This window comes from Paramisgurnus dabryanus, chromosome 15, assembly GCF_030506205.2.
Source record: "Paramisgurnus dabryanus chromosome 15, PD_genome_1.1, whole genome shotgun sequence".
Classification (NCBI taxonomy): Eukaryota; Metazoa; Chordata; class Actinopteri; order Cypriniformes; family Cobitidae; genus Paramisgurnus; species Paramisgurnus dabryanus.
The window spans coordinates 33492381-33508613 of NC_133351.1; the positions used below are offsets into that span (position 1 = coordinate 33492381).

At 38.2% G+C, this 16233-nt stretch overlaps 2 protein-coding genes across 4 annotated transcripts in view; one reads left to right on the plus strand and one right to left on the minus strand.

The window, feature by feature from the left end:
• osbpl6 (oxysterol binding protein-like 6) overlaps positions 1 to 16233 on the minus strand; it is an 81396-nt gene that overhangs the window by 21402 nt on the left and 43761 nt on the right. For all 3 annotated transcript variants that reach the window (XM_065293186.1, XM_065293185.1, XM_065293184.1), the window contains 3 exons: positions 4101 to 4269; positions 3860 to 3990; positions 3589 to 3696 (listed from right to left, as the gene is read on the minus strand). In XM_065293186.1, coding sequence (XP_065149258.1) covers positions 3589 to 3696; positions 3860 to 3990; positions 4101 to 4269 — 408 coding nt within the window. The remainder of the gene's footprint in view (positions 1 to 3588; positions 3697 to 3859; positions 3991 to 4100; positions 4270 to 16233) is intronic.
• Positions 10070 to 15803, plus strand: LOC135782886 (uncharacterized). The gene is made up of 7 exons (XM_065293373.1): positions 10070 to 10309; positions 11183 to 11255; positions 11591 to 11794; positions 12206 to 13257; positions 13331 to 13400; positions 13481 to 13655; positions 15638 to 15803. The coding sequence occupies exons 1-7, from the start codon at positions 10070 to 10072 to the stop codon at positions 15801 to 15803; spliced, it is 1980 nt and encodes a 659-aa protein (XP_065149445.1).

Consider the following 16233-nt stretch of genomic DNA (forward strand, 5'->3'; position numbering starts at 1 on the left):
ATTTTATGAAATGTCCTTGCACCATCTCGCGGGCCCCCAGTTTGAGAACCACTGTGGTAGAGGTCAACCAAAACCTCAGTTCAGAAACAAGCAGATGGTTTCTGACCAGAATCTCCCAAGGAAAGTCTCCCAAGAGTGCCAGGTCCAAAAACCAGTCTCAGGATGGCCAGTGTGGACCAAAAAGCAAACTCAGTCTCAACGCATCCTCGCCAGATGTCTCAGGAGCAGCACAATTTGAGGGAAGGCGTATAGGCATGTCCGTGGCCACATCTGTAACATTGCATCCAGCCACAGCAGTACGGAAGCAAGAGAGTAAACCAGAGGGGATTGTGGATCGTCTTGATCAAGGCAAACAGATAAACTTTCTCCCTGCTGAAACACTTCCAAATCAACTTAACCAACTGGGGATACAGTCTCTCTGGGCCTCAGCCGCTGCCTTAACAGTATGTTAAGATTCAACAGTGCTAGGCTCTCGTGAACAGCACCACCAGTTGATAATAAACCTCCCTAAGTAGGACACTGTAGCCCTTATTGTCTGTAACAGTTCACACTCACATCCTGCTCAAACAAAAGTTTCTGCTGTTAAGCAACCACTGAAACGGCCTCATATGAAACAGGGCCAACTAGAACTGCTGGCATGAGACTCATAAGCTGGTGAAACAGACTGACAGAGATAAAACAGACCCCATGATCTCAGTCTGTGTGGAAACGTCGAGCTAGAACAATGGGTAGCAGCCATTCTGCCCTCCAGTACTAAGAGAACTTGCCACACTCTGAGAGACATAAATCATGCGTTTCTTCATTTTTAATAATAAAGATGAAGACAGAGACAGAGAATTTACACTTTCTAAATGCAGTTAATCCATCCTTATACACAAACAACAGACTATCATCCTCCGGAAGGAGTGAGCTTTGAGAAGGTGCATGCACTGGCCATGTGCTTCATCATTGGCCAGGGAAATTGGCATTGTAGTACATGCGCTTAACACATTCGTAACCAGTGTTGGGGAAGTTACTTTAAAAAAGTAGTGTTTGCTCGTTACTCGTTACTTTTAAAAAAAGTAATCCATTACTTTACTTAGTTACCGCCTTTGGAAAGTAACTTTTTACGTTACTCGTTACTTTTACGTTACTTTTATGTTGCCTGACATTGGGCAGAACCCAATATCTGTTTCTAAATGTGTAGGCCTAAATAAAGTTATACTATGGAGGACATAACAGGTATTTCTTTTGTGCTCTTTATTATAAAAAAGTATCAATAAGTTCCTTAGGAACATCATGGTAACCTCAAAATGATGAGTCATATGTCTCAAAATAAATTTATCTGAAAGTCTGTTTCTTCTGGGGGTAAGCACAAGACCTACCAGGCTGAACAGCCTTTCCACTAGTGCACTGGATGGTGCAGGGCCAGCCCTGGCCAATTTGCTGCCCTAGGCAAGATTTCACCTGGTCCCAGAATCACAATTGTGTTCCGATCATTTTGTTCATAACTTACACAGAAACAAACTGCACAGCTTTGTCTTGTTTTTCTTTATTTTGAAAATATTTTGGAAACACACACAAACACACGAACACATACACACAATACCCTGTTACTAAGGCATTTGATCTTGACATTGTTTAAATCTTGTCTTTTTTACATGTTTTAACACTGTACATTTAACTTAAAATATTTAATTGTGTACAAGAAAACAGCTCTTATTAATGAATTATTAGTAGCATGTTGTAGTGTCTCGGGAGATTGTGCTCATTGTTAAATAGCTTTGTGGCTATACTGCACTGGAGCGGCAGTTTAAAATATAAACCCAGAATTCAGCGAACGTAAAGAACAAGAAAAAAACAATAAGGCCAAGACGCGGGATTTAAATTACGTTACACGGACCATGTATAAATTTCAATGTTTCTGGATAGAAATACCAACTTTGTCTGGTATTAATAAGCTGCACATTGGAGTGCTGGCTGCTCCCCGCGGTGCTGAAGACGCGTGATGGCACATATACACAGATATCTACGTGCAATCTATTGGAAAGTGGAGGAGTCATTAGTTGGGTTAGTAAAATAACGAAATTACAGCTTTTAAATAGAAGAAAATAAGTTTTTTGTAAAGAGATATATTTTTTTAAGTTTAAAAGTGCAGAACTCTTCTCAAGGGGAAGAAAGCTTTTCCCCTTTCGTGCTTCCTATCGGAAAGCCCAGATGAGTTAGTTGGGTTAGTAAAATAATGAAATTATAGATTTCATTATATATTCATTATATATTATATAGTATTTATATAAAGAGAACTATTGAAATAAAAAGTGCAGAACTCTTCTTAAGTGGAAGTAATAATGTAAAATAACGAATAATTATATAATAACGAATAATAGTTTCCAATAGGTTGCACGTAAATATCTGTGCTGCCACCAGTACTCCGTCCGAGCGCGTCTTCAGCACCGCGGCCAGCACTCCAATGCGCAGCTTATTAATACCAAACAAAGTGAACAAGTTGGTATTTCTGTGCAGAAACATTGAAATTTAAACATGGTCTGTGTAACATTATGTAAATTCCGCGTCTCTGTCTGATTGTTGTTTCCGTTTTCTTGTTCTTGACGTTCGCTGAATTCTGGGTTTATATTTTAAACTGCCGATTCAGTGCAGTATAGCCACAGAGCTATTTAACAAGCACGAGCTTCCGAGATACTATACTAAGATACAATTAATACAAAACGAAATTCACTTCATACGGAGTGGGGAGACATGATTTTGACCACTTTATTAAGTTTGTTTTCGTAGAAACCTTTCTCTAAAGTAAATTTCGTTTTGTATTAATTGTATCTTAATTTCAATCAATGTTTTATCAACCAATTGCTTGAATTTAATAAATAAGAAATAAATAAAAGAAAACGATTTAGTTTTATATTTATGTTTAAAAAAAATATTTCATTTAAACATAAATATGAAGCTGAATCGTTTTCTTTAATTTATTTCTTATTTATTAAAATCAGGCAATTGGTTGATAAAACATTGATTAAAATTAAGATGCCTCCATCCCTCAACAGTTAGCGTCAGCTGCTTCTTGCTTGCCATGATTTCTTTGCAGACTGATACGAGCCTCTGTCATGTGTGTGGACCTTATATTGCGCAAGCACGCAGATGGCAGTGTCGCTGTCAAATCTAACCAAAAGTAACGTTGCGCTGAATTGGCAAATGAACTACGTTACGTTACCAAATTTTCAGTAGTAACGCGTTACACTACTTTTTTCTCAAAAAAGTAGTTACGTTACTGTAACGCGTTACTTTGTAACGCGTTACACACAACACTGTTCGTAACACCTGAAGATTTCCCCAAAAACAGCACTGAACCTACGAAAGACAACTTTCTTGAGTCCATTTTCATACTCTTGTTGTGGCAAACTTTTTTCTATTAACCAGTTTACATTGTACAAAGATTATATAAGGTTAATGTGGCAATTTCATGACTATCTTTACAGAACAAATCTTATATTAACTACCTTTGACTACTAACTAAAGTGATCCATGCACAGAGGTTTGAAAAAGTCCAAATGTATGTGAATGAGTGTTAACTGGTGTGATAAAGAAAAGGCAAACCTCGTCCGGACTGCTGATGATGTTCACACTCACAACCTGCTCCGACAGAACCGACTCTGAATGGATCCTGTTCAGGCGGGTTTTCAGTTCAACATTCTGGGACAGGGCCTAAAAAAAGAGTATTGTCAAAAAAGCATGAAACTTTGAATCTGAAGTCTCATTATTGAAAGCCATGATTGTCACCAAACACATAACAAAGCTAATGCCAAATGAATCCTACAAACAGACTTTGGAATAGTATGGTAGCATAATAAGGTAGACAAACGCAGACCTGTGACAGGGAGTGGCGAAGGGTCATAATTTGAGACGTCTGGCCAGTCTGCTCCTGTTCTGACAACACCTGCTTGATCTTCTCCTTTTCTATGGCTACAGTGTTGAAAGCAGACTTCAGCAGGGAATGCACTGAAACAAACACAGTTTATGCTTAGCACTTCCCAACTCTCTTAGGGTTTTACCTCTTTGTTACAACCTGGATGTTTTTCCTCAAGAACAGCTGTACAGCTTTTCTTTACCTTTCTGAGCAATGACACAGAAATCACCCTGAAGTTTGATGTAGTCACTGGCGCCATCGATACTGTTAGTTAGACGCGTGCCAGGGGTCTGAAAGTCAGACAGCTCTGCACACAGGTTAGGGTTAGAGGAGTGGAGACGCACTTGAGACATACTCGCACTCAAGGGAACCTGAAAAACACACACGGCATTCACCATGAGACGGAGCACCAGGGATTTCTGAGCAGACAAACAGATTCCCTGAAAGAACCTGTAAGTGAATGCATCGGCTGAGGAAAAACCACAGTGTATGTTGACAATCGTTTAGAGAAAAGGGCAGTTTAGTTTGATAGCAGTTCTAAGACAGCAGGTCTTTTAAACACCACAGCATAATGATTCTGTGACCCCTCCGCAAGATAAACATTTGACCCAACAATGTCATATGGGGTAAATAAAGGCGTTGATGAAGACATGAGTGCCATATGTGTAGGGTAGACTTGGTACCGTTGAGACACTTTTTGCTTTCAGATTTTTCACACAAAAATAGATACTGAAAAGAAGTGAATTTCCACATGACATTTCATTAGCTTGTAGACTAAGATATTATCGATTAATATTATGCTGCGTTTACACCAGCCGCGGTAGAGGCGTGAAGCGTGAGTGATTTCAATGTTAAGTCAATGTGAAGACGTGTTGACGCGCGTCTGTAGGTCCCCCGGCGTGGATGAGGCGTTATTCGCACATCTAGTTCACGTGAATGGCGCAAATTGAGCGTGGTGTGCGGTACGTGCTAACGGTGCTTTTTGTGGATTTTGCGTTTGATGCAAATTTGCGGCTGACGCCCGAGTTGGAAATTTTGAACTTTGGTAAAAAATGGTAAAAACCTTATGATAAAAAAGCTTTGTTAAGTGTTGGACTTTTCAAACGAAACTTGCCTAAATTACCATATACAACACAGTAATTTAAATTCTACCGCTATATTACAGTCGTATTGTTAAGTGTGGCACCTTTATTAATCATTTAATGTTTTTAGTAAACATTAGACACGGATGTTACAAAAGGACATCTCTTACAAAGTAATAGTGAAATTGCGTAACGTTATCTTAAATAAAGTAAAAAATTTTACTTACTGTGTATACTGAATAAAAAACAAACAAACACTCCCCACGAGAGCTGGAACTTCTTTAAAAACAAACTTTAATCACTCATTCCTAATGTTATGTTCAGAGTCTCCAAGTGAAGGTATACAGCGTTGTGTGTTGTTCCCAGACGGTTCTTCCACAACCGAACACTCCGTTTACATGGTTACTCATAACAGATCAGCGCCTCAAAATAAAAGTCTCTCAGGAAAAATTTATTTAAAAGTAATTTTGGTTACATTTGGCAATCTTTTAAGACATGTTTATTGATTGTTGAGACACTGCATGGTTTGCTTTGCCCCTGACCCGTACGTGTCACGTGAAGCTGTGGGCAGGGCTACAAAAGTGGTCGTTATATTTGGGTTTGGGGAGGTGTTTCAATTCTACTCTGACATCATATTTCGGGAGATTCCTGAACCAACCGTTTTCTTGGCTTGGTGCCAAAAAACATTACATTTCAGTAAAGAGGACGTTTTCAGTTTTGAAACTTGCAGGATTTAAGTATAATGACCCCTTATATAACAATTAATCAAGTTAAAATGTATTGTTTGATTCACCGCTCCTTTAAGATGTCTCAACTGTACCTGTGTCTCAACTGTACCCAGTCTACCCTACTTAAGGTGCTTAGAAGGAGAGTGGAGAAAACACAACTACATCAGATACATAAGCACACTGTCTACTGGATATCTTTTAGTCAACATCTTACTACAGGAGATTTGTTTAACCACCCAGCTTCACTTACCATAACCTCTATGCCACTGGCCAGTGAACTAGAGACTCACACTCCTTACATAATTGCATGGACCCAGTATCAATCAATTTTCTCACTTTTTACAAAAGCATTCAGCACACGCTATAAAGGTTAGACTCAAAAGTACAGAGACAGACGAATAGAGAGAATGACAATTTTGGAGCCTCACTGTTTTACCAAGCATCTCTCTTCTCATTTTAAAACATTATGAAATATACAGAACATGTATTATTTATAGATACCATATATTTATCAACTTCCTGTTTTCTCTGATTGTTTTTTACTTATGTTAATATACAATGGTTTAGAATGTATTTTCTGTAAAGCTGCTTTGCAACAATGCAAAGTTGTGTAATGCACTATAGAGATAAATTTGAATTGAATTTAAATGAAGCTCTATTGAACCCTGGTGCCTCACATAAATGGTGCTGAGGAGGAGTATGAGGGTTATGAGATATTTCAATGATTGAATGGTTAGTCGCAGGAACAGATGGTCTCTCAGAATGTAGTTTTAAGAACAGAACTAAAGAATAGAGGTCTTGAGGTCTCTCTTCAGCACAGAAAGTGCTTTGGGTTTAATCTTACACTCTTATCCCTGCTTGAACAAAAGTCTTGTAGGATAAATAGGGTAGGATCTTCTAGAGTTATTCAGTGTTGGAAGTAGTGAGGAACCACAAGATCCCTATAGCTACTTTATTTATTGGGGGCAGCAGATATGGACATTAGGCTTCCACAGGTCATCATTAACTGGCTGGTGGGTACATTGTTCAGACAACCTACTATTAATCCCATATTTCAAAGTCTAAGAACTTATGAGCTTTTAGAAACTATTTGCTCCAATCATAAAATTTCAAATAGTCCTGAACACCTTGATAATGGTTTAAAGAGGGCATCAAGTTGGTATAATTCTTTAGGGTCTTTATAAAATGTTTTTAACATACTTTGGTTAAAATTCCTTATGGTTGTGTAATGCAACACCGTTTCTACCTTGTCTTACTAAATATTTAAATTCATTGAGTCTGTTTACAAGACAAAAGCGTACTTTATGTCAAGTCCTCAATCTTTAAACTTTGCATGGGGTTGTGGTAAGGAACACGAAACACCAAGTATTTAGATTCAGCCTTTGTTTACGTCTACCCGTTTCTGTGCATTTGAATGAGCTCACCATAGCACACATGGCAAACAGAGCAAATATTACACATCAGTGACATCAATGCCACAGCTAAACGTACTAATGCACATACCAACATACATCAGTGGTGGCTGGTGAGTGAGGGGCGTGAATTCAAAATGTGTGTTGTTTGCTTCATGTGAACCACGTGCATCACGTGTCTTGTCAAAATAAGTGCCTGCTGCACATGCGTCGATGATACACGTTTATGATAAAAGAGACGCTATCTGGCAAACGTTAGCATCTCATTTATCATTAACCCTTTATATGCGTATACAGCAGGCACTTATTTTGACAAAACACAAGATGCACATAGGTAACTTGATGCGCAGAACACAAATTTTGAAATGACGAACCACACACATGAAGAGCTAAATACATGTTGTGACGAGCTTCGCATCGAGCGCCTTTAAAAAAGAAGTCACCAGCCGCCACTGACATACAGGCAAACAGCAAGTGCCCATAAAATAACAGATGAATATACACTGTTAGACATTTCTGTAATTTTTACAGTTATTTACTGTATTTCACACAGTATCATACAGCAAATTATCTTTACAGTAAGGAACTGTAATTTGCAGTGCATTGTGGGAATTTTCTGTGACGTCAAACACAATATACAGTTACTTACTGTATTTTTAAGAATTGAAGTATGCTACTGTATTTACAGTCTCTCTTTTGGCGGTCTTTTTACTATTAATCTAAGCCATTTAGCTTATTTCTTACAAATGCATGTACAGGCTATGCCCCATGTTTTAGATTAGGAACCCCCACAGCCGCGCCACACGTTTTGCAGGGAAGGTGCCACAGGTGACACAAATCTGTTACACGGGTAAACTAAGGAGTTTTTAACGAGTTTCACCAAAACAACACCGCGTTTCGACGAAGGTTTGCCATGCAAGTTGTTTAGGTATGACAAAGATGCGGGGAAGAAAATAAATTGAGGAGATCTATTTTTAAGTTGAGGAGTTTTAAACAAGGATTTTCTCCACAAATAACGGTGTTTTTCGACGACATTTAGTCAGGGAAGGCGTTTAGTGACACATGTGATGGAAACAAATAAAGTGTAGTTTATTTATTTATTTTAATTTGAGGAGTTTAAACGAGGAGTTTATCCACGAAGATTTGTCAGGGAAGTTATTTGTGTGACACGGGTGCTGGGAACAAATAAAGTGTACTTTTTAAGCTGAGGAGTTTTAAACGAGGAGTTCCCCCACGAAGATTTGTCAGGGATGTTGTTTTTGTGACACGGGTGCTGGTACTAAATAAAGTGTATTTTTGTTAAGCTGAGGAGTTTTCAACGAGGAGTTTTGCCACAAATAACAGTGCTTTTTTAACGAAGATTTGACAGTAAAGGTACGTGTTTTGTGACACAGATGCGAGGAACTAACGGAGGATAAAAGCAAATGGGTTTTTAACGCTAATTTCCACCAGCAGTGCTTTTTTTGACGACGATTTATATCCCGGAGACGACGGGTTTTTTTTAATGACTTGAAGACCCAGAAGATTTCATTCGGGGAAGAGAAAAAGGCCCGCAAGGTAAGAATATTTGATACGCTGTTATATGGTTTGTTTACCTGAATTAATAACCTAATAACATTTGCTTGTTACGCGTTTATTGTATCGTTTAAATTATAAAGTAGAGTTTGTTATCGATGGCCAATGTTTAAACGCTATATTTGAAAGTAAATTGTTTGTTTGAACATAAAAATTATAAGCTCAACAAGAGGTACATGAAAAAGCTCCATTATTGACCATATTGTATAAATATAACTCTTTTGTGTCTGTAGTGAAAAGACTGCTAGCAGCATGTATATCTGCAAAGTTTGTAGCCACCACACTGCCAGTTTCAAAACCTTTTGTGCCCATACCAAAACTCATAAAAACTTGGCTAATCACAGATTTTCATGTGGCATAGAACACTGCTCTTGCAACTTCAGAACGTTTTCTGCCTTAAAGTCCCACATGTACAGAAACCACACACCTGCTGTGTCACAAAAACATAATGTGTATCAGCAAAGTGGTAACCAAAAATGCAGCGTTCAAGGATGTGATTATGTGACTGATAATTTATCATCGTTGTGCATACATTTAAGAATACACATACGGAATGGTAAAAAAGTAACTTGTCCTTTTGAGGGATGCTCAAAATATTTTAGAGTGAGGTCATCCTTTGCTACACACATATCTAGAAAACACAGGCAGTCATGTGTAGCACAGCCAGATACACCACCAGATACTAATTCAAGACTGCAAGTTCAAGATCAAGACATCAGTGACATTGATGAGAATCTTTGTCCACTGCTTAATGGTGATGAAACAATCCAAGATTTATACGCTGACATATTTATAAAGAATCTGGCATTGTTTTATTTAAAACTACAGGCCAAACTGCTTTTGCCAGCCACAACAGTACAGTGCATTGTTGAGGAATTTCAGGAGGTCCATAGCACTGGAATGAAGAAAGTGCTTCAAAAAGTTGAGCAGACACTGACAGGGCTAAACATTACCAAGGATGAAATACAGAAAATAATTGAGGACATTAGACAGACGGATCTATTAACTGTTTGCAATGAAGGTGTTTTGAGATCTGACAGAACCAGGAAAACATATTTCAAAGAAAAATTTGATTATGTTGCACCTGCTCAAATATACCTAGGGACAGATACCAGTGGTAAGGAACGTTTTTGTCAGTATGTTCCTGTAAAGGATACACTTTCTGCATTGTTTAAACAGTCCACTGTGAAAGACCAGTATGCACAGTCCAAACTCCATGTGCAAAGTGATATGTTATTAAACGATGTAAATGATGGCAAAAACTTTAAACAAAATGTCATTTTACAGGATTCTGGTTCTTTGTCAATTATTCTGTACCTTGATGCCTTTGAGGTGACAAACCCCCTAGGCTCTGGGAAAAAAAAGCACAAAATTATGGCCATGTACATGACACTTGGGGAAATATTACCCCATAATCGATCCACTATTGACCCTACACAACTTGTTTTGCTATGCAGAGAGCAAGATTTTAAGTATTTTGGTCAGGACAAGGTGTTTTCCCGCCTTATTGGTGACCTTAAAGACTTGGAGGATTCAGGTTTTCAGCTAGAGGATGGAAGCCACATTAAAGCATCACTACTTGCCATATGTGGTGACAATCTTGGTTCCCACTCTGTTGGTGGATTTACAGAAAATTTTAGCAGTAGCACAAACTTTTGTAGGTACTGCTTGATTGACAGGGAAACATTTACCAAATCGCCACTGGTATTTGGCCCACAACGAACACCTGCAAATTATAATGACAGTGTTCAGCGACTGACCTCTGAACAGAATTTAGTAGATGGAATCAAATTTGATTCATGTTTTAACACACTGAAGTCTTTTCATGTCTGCAGCGGCCTTCCTCCATGTCTTGGACATGACCTTTTTGAGGGAGTAGTAGCAAATGATTTGGCCCTCTATATTGAACATTTAGTAAAAGTTGAAAAAGATTTCACTTACTTACAGCTAAATCGTGCCATTTCACAAACAAAACTTCAGGGTAGTGACTCGAATAACAAACCATGTGAGATTAAGCAAAATGCTAAAAAGCTGAGTGGTACAGCAACACAGAATTGGTGTCTCTTACGACTGTTACCAGTTTATGTTGGTAAGTGGATCAAACATCCTATTGAAAGTGAGGTTTGGCAGTTGTGTCTAAAACTAAAGGAAATAGCTGAATTAATCTGTGCTCCAAAAATTAACCAGAATGAGGTTGCATATCTGAAAGTTTTGCTAGAGGAATATATGTATTTGCGCAGCAGCATGTTCCCTGACCACCCCCTCAAACCAAAGCATCACTACATGTTGCATTATCCTGATCTTATCCTTAAGTTTGGGCCACTGATACGCTTGTGGACCCTCCGGTTTGAGAGCAAGCACTCCTATTTCAAGGAATGTGCCAGGAAACTTAGAAATTTTTTACACTTAAGTAAAACACTGGCAGAACGACACCAGCTTCTACAGTCATACCTAAGTTGTGGTCAGTTGTTTCCTCCTCCTATTCAGGTTGCTGGTGAAGCAAATGAAATTGATGAGCAGGCATACAACAGGGATATACAGATGCTGTTAAAGTCAGCTGGTATTGACAAAAGCAAAACCTCAGAGGTTTCATCAGTAATTTATAAAGGGACCAAGTACAGCAAGGGCCTTGTTGTTGTTTTAAAGCACACTGGTGATGCACTGGTTTTTGGGAAAATATCCCTAATATTTACTGATGACAAAGAGGTTTACTTTGTTGCGTTGGTACATCATGCAGTTCTGTTAGTTGATCTTGGAGTCTACTACCTAAAGTCAGATAATGAATATACATATGTCAATGCAGACAGGTTGCAAGACTATTACCCACTGGCAGTGTACAACATCTTTGACCTCCCTACTGTTTGCTTACATCATTCTGTGTGTTCTTTGTTCTAGGTATGGATGTCGACTGCATTCAGGAAATTCAAAGAGTGCTACCTGATTTAGATTATGAGAGATTGAAGGTCCTCATAGAACACCTGTCATCAGCGGTTGGAGTAACAAGAAAAGAGGACCTTGCCTTTATTGAGAAGGATGACTTGCAGCATCTTTTAACACCAATACAGTGCCTGAAAGTCATCCACACCTTTAAACAAAGAGGTGAGGAAACAGTGGGTCTATAGCAGTGTAAAATTTTGAAGATACTGTATAAGACATCTTTCTTGGTAAAGCTTGAGACACTATTATTTTATGTTTTTATAATGATTTTAAATTACTAAATTAATGTAGCCTCTAAAATGACAGTAGGGATAAAACTAATTAATTGTTCTCATCTAAGCATAAATTGATATTGTGATACCACTTAAAACACAGAAAATGTGACTTATTAATAACTATTGATGTTGGATTGTTTAGAAAATTAAAGCATATTTGAGAATCATTCATAAAATTTTAGTTATTTTATATGTAAAGAGTATATACTGTAAATAAGCTAACTTTGTAAATATTTGTTAATGTATTTGTAAAAACTTGTTAATGTATTTGTTTTCTCTCTCAAATAATTGAATATAGTGGACACTACTGCCAACTGCGTGCCAAATGAACAGACAGGCCCAGTGCCAGTCACTACCTTGAACATCGAATTGATTGATGAACGTTCCCACCCAACACCATCTTGTACACAGTCCCGCAATTCTGGATTATCTTTAACAAAAACACCAAACTCATGGACCCATCAGTTTGAGATTCCTTGGGACAAGATGCCTACTTCACTCTCAGAGGCAATATTAAGAGGGCATAGGGCTAACTCTGCAGACAGAAGAGCCATGGTGAGAACTGTGGTGGCAGCTATGCAAAAAAGCTGTCCAAATCCCAATAGGGCTGCCTGTGTAGATATAGCCAAAGTGATTGTGTCAAAATATCCTTTGACCTTTGCAGACACAGATGAGGAAGGTGAACAATTAGGAATAGGTTACTATTCACTTGTTAATCAACTTAAAACAAGAGTTGAACATGTCAACCGCAACAATGTAAGGGAAAGAATGCGGAAACCAAGGGCAGTGACAGAAACTAGTGGTGGTAGCGCTACCTCCAAAACCGTACGAAGCAAACAAGACCGCTATGGCTGCACAAATTGGCAGCCAAAACATCTACCAGAAGGAGAGACAGTTGAATCTCTAGAAGACAGAAGACAAAATATGGTGGTCATATTTCAGTCTGCTGGCCCCAGAGCTGCTGACTTGCCAGAAATTGACGAGTCAATGAATTTGACATACATTTATCAACGTCACATGATAAACAGCTGCCCTCCCCCAAGTATGATTACAGTTGAGGAACAATGGCCTTTTCTTTTTACAAAAAGAGGACTCTGTGCCCATTTCAAAACTCTCACAGGTATTGACATTTGTGATCGAGTAGGAGAGGCTCTACAAACCAAAGGAAAGAGGATCATACATTTTTTTCAAAGAGGAACACAAAACAAAGACATCCAGATCCAGAGACTTTTACACGACATTGACAATGACACAACAGTCATGCAGCAGAACCGGACCGGCATAGCAGCAGTGCTGCTTCTGATGAAGCACTTCCTTGAAAAAGAAGACTCCATCTTTATTTTGGCAGATGTAAGTAGACATTTTATTAGCATATTATTCATCATTTTTTAATTTCGTTTTCACAAATGTTTCTGTTTTAAAGACAACTGCAACAAAGTCATCCATAGAGGAAGACACGAGTCTGCCAGCCACACCCAGACTAATAATGCTTGGTAAGAAAAGACTTGCCTATGATTTTGAGAAGGGTTTGTGTTGTCCATTTGAGCTAAGCCTTTATTTGCATGTATTTTAGGGAACACGTTTCTTTCTGCATCAAAGTGGATGGTGAGCATTGATGGAAAAGTGGCTTATATTCTGGAGGAGCACCTGGGATTCGCAGATGCCTTTTCAGTATTCTTTGCAAGCTTCTATGTTTTCAACATAGAATACCAGGAGCAAGCCTGTGTGACACTGGAACTCATACAACGGTAAGTACCTCTCTTTGTTTCTCCACATTTACTTTTAATTCAGTGTTTATTTCACATCTGTTTCAATCAGGGTGGGCATTCCTGGTCCTGTAGAGCCACTGTCAAGCAAAGTTTAGTTCCAACCCTTATCAAACACACCTGAATATAATTTCCAATTAATCCTGCAGTCTTTGATTAAATCTTGCAGGTGTGTTTGATTAGGGTTTAAGCTAAACTTTGCTGGACAGTGGCCCTACAGGATCAGGAATGCCCACTCCTGGTTTAAAGGGATAGTTCTAATGAACACAAAGGAAGATATTTTGAGGAATGTTTGTAACCAAACCGTTCATGAGCTCCATTCACCTCCATAGTATTCTTTTTCCAACTATGTAAGTGAATGGGGCTCATCATTGGTTTGGTTACAAACATTCCTCAAAACCTCTTCCTTCATAACTGTTGTTTTTGACATTCTTTTATTAGCTTTTAGGGGAACTATCTCTGTCAAAAGTGCAAAACGTGTTCAAAGCAGTTTTACAAAGATGGTGCTTTCACAAAGATGGTTCTCTCATATACACTTTTTATATCCAAAAATATGTATAAAGGCTGCAGGCCAAGTACACTGTAAAAAAAATCCGTAGAAATTACAATGTTATTGCAGCTGGGTTGCCGGTAATTTACCGTAGATTTAAATTTATGTTATTTACTGGCAAGAGTTTGTTCAAAGTTAAATAAATTTTAAATATTAACAAGTCTTTATCTTTACAGAATAAAACTATACAATAACAGTCTCATGCAAAGCATTCTGGGAACCAGAAATCATCATCAACCTTTTTCTGTTTTTTGCTTCAGATTTTGTTTCCCAGAACGTTTTACTTGATGCTGTTTGTTTAGTTTTACTCTGTAAAGACAAAGACTTGTAAATGTTAAATGTTCATTCAACTTTGAACAAAATTTTGCAAGTAAATAACATAAATTTAAATCTACGGTAAATTACCGGCAACCCAGCTGCAATTTCTACGGATTTTTTTTACAGTGTACAAGAGACAATCACACCCAGTTTGTGTTTAGAATTGGTAAACTTTTAAACTGTTTTCTCTATAATTTTTATTGCTGGTTAAACGAGGAAAGATTTTTTAAATTGTTTTTGTATTTAGACTCAAAGACATTGTTCACACTTTCAGTTCAAATCTGATTTTGGTGCATAGCCGAATCCAATCACATTTAGAACGTGTGAACGGTCAAAAAGCACACAAAATTTGTTTGTTTTTTTTCTAATCCGTTTCAGGCTACATCCAGAGGTGGTTTGAAAACCTTTTCAAATCACATTTCCGGAAATCCAATTCAGTCTGATCGCTCTGATCGCATTTGTGTAGCTTTTCGGTTACATCATGCTGTAGCGTGACGTAAAACGTAAACACGCCAGACGTTGAATCAAAAAAGTGAGTGTCAAATCGGATATGCACCAAAATCAGATTTGGACTGACAGTGTGAACAAAGTCTAAATGGCCACTGGACTTGTTTTGTTTTGAGTGCATATAAACTAGGTCTGCACAATAAATCACATGCGATTGTCACACGCATCTTGTCAGTAAAGCCAGTTCTTTGATTATTTGTTAATCGTCATCACCTGCTTTCAGATGGAGCAGAATTTACTACACAGAGCCTACTGAAAATCTAGGCAATATCTGATTCATTACTGAATGTGATTTGTCCGCAATTATGAATGCAATATTGCCCAGCTTGTCAGTGAACTACGGCTCTGTGTAGTAAAAGCTGCTCAATCTGAAGGCAGGTGATGACGATTAACAAATAATCAAAGAACCGGCTTTACTGACAAGATGCGTGTGACAATGGCATGTGATTTATTGTGTAGACCTAGTTTATATGCACTCAAAACAAAACAAGTCCAATAGCCATTTAGACCTTGTTCACACTGTCACAATGTTATGTCACAATGTAATATCACACATGTATTAATTTTTACTTTTTCCTGTAACCTAAAGATTCTTCGTGAGGATCAATCCAGAGGATGGAAGTAAGTGCACTGCTAAAACTGGAGTGAGCCGCAAGACTGGGGAAATGGTAAACAGAAAAACAACAGTCATCAACAGCAGAGTATCTTCCTTCCTACGACACCTCACAGAGTTTGAATGGAAAAACTTTGATTAGGTAAGACACTTCTGATTAGGACATGTACAGTATACAGACAGTTTAGTTTTTAGTTAAAGGGATTGTTCGGCCAAAAATGATATTAAACCCATGACTGATTTACCCTCAAGTCTTCTGAGATGCATATGTTCATCATTTTTCAGACTAACATATTTTTTGTTATTTTAGAAAATGTCTAAGATCCTCCTTTAAGTCCAAAAAATGTGCATCCATCCCTCACAAAAGTAATCCAACCAGGGTAATCTCTGCGGTGTTGTGGAATATCCAGATGTAAAACTTTATAAACGAAAACAATTAGCTTCCAGTTCTGCCGCCATCTTAGACTCCTCCGCATTCAGGAGAGAGTATCAGTGTAGTGTACGCTCTTTTCTTAGTCATGTATGACAAACGCAGAGGGCGAAGGCACAAAGCAGCAGCAAAGAACTCCGCA

Bases quoted from the DNA above. Each gene is read 5' to 3' on its own strand.
- LOC135782886 (XM_065293373.1), top strand. From the start codon at position 10,070: ATGGCCATGTACATGACACTTGGGGAAATATTACCCCATAATCGATCC. The intron at 11,795-12,205 runs GTGAGGAAACAG...AATTGAATATAG, and splicing joins CCACACCTTTAAACAAAGAG to TGGACACTACTGCCAACTGC. The intron at 13,401-13,480 runs GTAAGAAAAGAC...CATGTATTTTAG, and splicing joins ACCCAGACTAATAATGCTTG to GGAACACGTTTCTTTCTGCA.